This window comes from Myotis brandtii, unplaced genomic scaffold, assembly GCF_000412655.1.
Source record: "Myotis brandtii unplaced genomic scaffold, ASM41265v1 scaffold483, whole genome shotgun sequence".
Classification (NCBI taxonomy): domain Eukaryota; kingdom Metazoa; phylum Chordata; class Mammalia; order Chiroptera; family Vespertilionidae; genus Myotis; species Myotis brandtii.
Genome location: NW_005368456.1, coordinates 2,084,904 through 2,088,466, shown reverse-complemented (window position 1 = coordinate 2,088,466; position 3,563 = coordinate 2,084,904). Strand labels below are relative to the sequence as shown.

The 3,563-nt window shown below is 38.1% G+C and overlaps 1 protein-coding gene across 4 annotated transcripts in view; it reads left to right on the top strand.

Moving 5' to 3' along the window:
- The window catches only part of LOC102246781 (kininogen-1), a 96,800-nt gene that overhangs the window by 86,899 nt on the left and 6,338 nt on the right, over positions 1 to 3,563 (top strand). For 2 of the 4 annotated variants that reach the window (XM_005876285.2, XM_014547751.1), the window contains exons 3-5: positions 145 to 252; positions 1,394 to 1,478; positions 2,346 to 2,506. The exons of 1 other annotated variant lie outside the window; for it this stretch is intronic. In XM_005876285.2, coding sequence (XP_005876347.1) covers positions 145 to 252; positions 1,394 to 1,478; positions 2,346 to 2,506 — 354 coding nt within the window. The remainder of the gene's footprint in view (positions 1 to 144; positions 253 to 1,393; positions 1,479 to 2,345; positions 2,507 to 3,563) is intronic. One more of the 4 variants, XM_014547752.1, reaches the window with a different exon arrangement.

The window sequence follows — 3,563 nt, the reverse complement described above, 5'->3', positions numbered from 1 at the left end:
TTTATTCAGTCATGACTTTTGCCTAGTACTAAGAGTTTATATTTTTGAGTACTTGCAATATGCCAGGCAGTATTCTAAGTTCCTCATAACACAGTGAATAATGTTAAAACTTCCCTTTAACTATTTAATTCAACATTGTTTCAGGTGGTGTCTGGATGGAACTATGAAGTTACTTACTTAATTCAGCAAACTAGTTGTTCCAAGGAGAATTTTAAGTTCTTAACCCGACACTGCAAGGCCCTTCCCAATGGTGTAAGTAGGCAAAAAATGATTATAAAGTTATAAGCATTTGGTGTCCAGTATTTACAGGTGTGGGAATACTCAGCCACATAGGAAGACTTGGCAGTAAGATTTTATATGAAATACATGAATTCACAGCCACATTCTCCATGTCACTAGTCAAGCTGCCTTATCTACCTGGTCAAAAGATCTGTACATCTGGCAATAAGCATTTACAGATATAACCGGGGCGTGAGATAAAATGATGCCATGTCAAGTTTGTCTGTTCATGTCTTCACACTTTCCTGTCTCCCTTTCTTCCCACCTGCTTAAGGTCCTTCCCAGTGCTCCTGAGCTCTGCGCAGGACACTCCTTAACTTTCAATTTGCCTTTGCTTTTTTTTCCCCTTCCCTCACCTCTCCTTTATTTTTGTTACACTTCCTGAGCCTACACCACTTTATCAGAACCAAAATTATGTTACAAGAGAGTATCACAAGGTGGCAGTAGTTAGTGCATGTGCAGATGCCTAAGGCACAATGACCATCCCAGGGATATTTGCATTTTAGCAGAAAACTACTTTAAGCAAGGGATTGCTTCAAGCCCTTTAGTCTGTTGTTCTACTTCTACAATTCTATTATGTGGAAAGAACATGAGAAACCCAGACAGTAAGATATTAATTTCAGCATTATTATTAATAGAATAACATTGGAAATGTTTTCAACATTAGGGAATGTTTAAATAACTTACAGTATATCCATACAGTAGAATATATGCAGCCATTAAAGTATGTTTACAGATTTTTTTAGTGACTTAGTAAAATGGTTATTATAATATGGTAAGTTAAAAAATATATAAAATTATAGATACATGTTAATTTAAATATATAAAGTAAATGTATATATCAAAAGTGATGTAGGGGACCTGGCTGGTTTAATTCAGTGGATAGAACGTCAGACTGTGGACCAATAGTAGGTATTCTTGTCATCTTATTTCATGTGTTTGTGTAAATATATTGTTGTTAATGCTAATATCTAATTGTTTCTTATTCTCTCTTTTGCAACGGGATTATGTTTTGTTTTGTTTTCTATGTGAAGTCAACATCCTATATTTAATGTTACTAGTTGTTTAAAAGTTCTTAAAAATATTTTTAACTTATTTACTTCTGAAAAACTAGGTTACCAATGAATGTACAGATCTTGCATACGTGGATCCTCAGCTAAGAATTGCTTCCTTCTCACAGAAGTGTCAGATTTTATCAGGTATGCGATAATACATGTTTGTGCTCTAGTAGTACATGTTGATCCCAGATAACTGGCTAGGTGTTTTAATAGGAATTGTGCTTTAGGTCCCATGGTATAATCAACAACCTTACAGCGGTATCCCATTTCTGCACAGCTGTGCTATAGCTGTTGCAGTTAGGACTACTCTGCAAGTGACCAGAGGTAATACGGTGTCAGAAAGAAAGATTTATGTTCTTTGGGCAAAGATGATTTCCAGATGCAATGTCAGCTGGTCGTCCTTGTGTATAAGATGTCACTACATCAGGTGTTATAAATTGGGGAAGCTGTATCTACTTTTTATTAACTCAGAATAAAATCCTTCTAATAAATACTTTTTTTCTGCATGTTATAATGGAGGGAAAGTGAGATAGTGCAAGTTTATGGTCAAGCCAGTGTTTTTTATACCAAGCGTTGGCTTTTCACATACTTCGAAGATATTTGCATACATTCCCCAGTGAGAAGCATCATTGAAGCTCCCTGCTCACCAGAATCAGAGGACTTAAAACTTTCCCACTAGAGAATCATTCCGTTAAATGAAGCGTTGCTTTTTTACACTTTCTTTGAAAAATGCAAAAACCTAGGAACAGTGCAACACATTGATATTGAAGGTGAACTAACTAACACCTTCTGATGGAAGGCTTCCCTAAATGCACTTGACTCTGAGGAGAGGAAAAGAGGGCAGGCAGTAAGGTGAAGGTCACACAGACAACATCAACCCACTCACTACTGGCCTTTAGGCTGCACATGGCCCCCTATAAATGAGTGCTGGACAATGTGCAGGAGAAGACCTAGGCTAGACTGCTCCTTCAGTACACACACTGACTTAAAACCTGTTTCTTCTTTCAGAGGAAGATTCTACCGTAGGTTGCCCTGGCTGCCCCGTAGAGATACCTGTCAATAGCCCTAATCTGAAGGATGCTCTGACTCATTCCATTACAAAGCTTAATGCAGAGAATAATGCAACTTTCTATTTCAAGATTGACATTGTGCACAGAGCAACATCACAGGTCTGTAAATTAAGCTACAAAAATCATGATATTATAGTCTATGTGCAATCTGCTTACTAATATTGCCACTGATCTTGGGTTGGGAAGTAGTATACCTGGTAAAAGGAATTGAGTGTCAAGTCTCAACCTCACTACATGCTTGCTATGTGACCTTGAACAAGTCATTTAGAACCTTCCATTTTCTGTCTTTAAAGGACTGGGGTGAGACTCAAATAGGATAATATATGTCAAGCATTAGCCGGGTAGCTCAGTTAGAGCATTGTCCCAATATGCCAAGGTTGCAGGTTTGATCCTCTGTCAGGGCACATGCAAGAAGCAACCAGTGAATGCACAAATAAATGGAACACAAAAAGAGATATAATATATGTCAATACATTATCTTCTCAAACTTTAAAGTGTTTTATAAATTCTAGCAACTATAATATAATTAATAAAATGTAAGGCAAAAAAAAGCTACTCTCATTCTCTGCCTTTCTAGCATCATTTCTTGTTGTAGCATCACTTAGTGCCTTGGGATCAGCCACATGTCAGTCTATCATCACCCAGACTCTCTTCACACTCTCACCTCCAGGTCACTTCCCCGCTGCCTACGTGTCCTTCCAGCCCACAAATGTACATCTAGGGCTTCATCTTTCCTTCCATGCCCTGTCAGTAGATAACGAGCATCCTAGTCTGGGGGTCAGGAGACCCAGTTCTACCAGAGCACCAGCCCTCATGTCCTGGGTAACCCCGGGCTGTCATTCAGACTCACACATCTTGTGCCCCATCTGTAAAATGAGTGGCTGGGTGAGAAGAGCCCAAATTTCTTCCAACTCTAACAGCATCTGAGTAATCTATTCATGGGCAGATTCTTATTATAAACCTCAAAACTGGCCTTCCTAAAAGTAAACAAAATAGAACCAACAAAAGTAATCAAAATAGAACCTAACTGTTTCAACAAACCAACATAATCTGATGGGGGAGGGGGGCAGGGTGTGAGAGACTTCATTTATAACAATTCATACTTTTGGCTCAGTAATTGAATTTCTAGAAATTTAAAATAGAGTCTTTATAGACA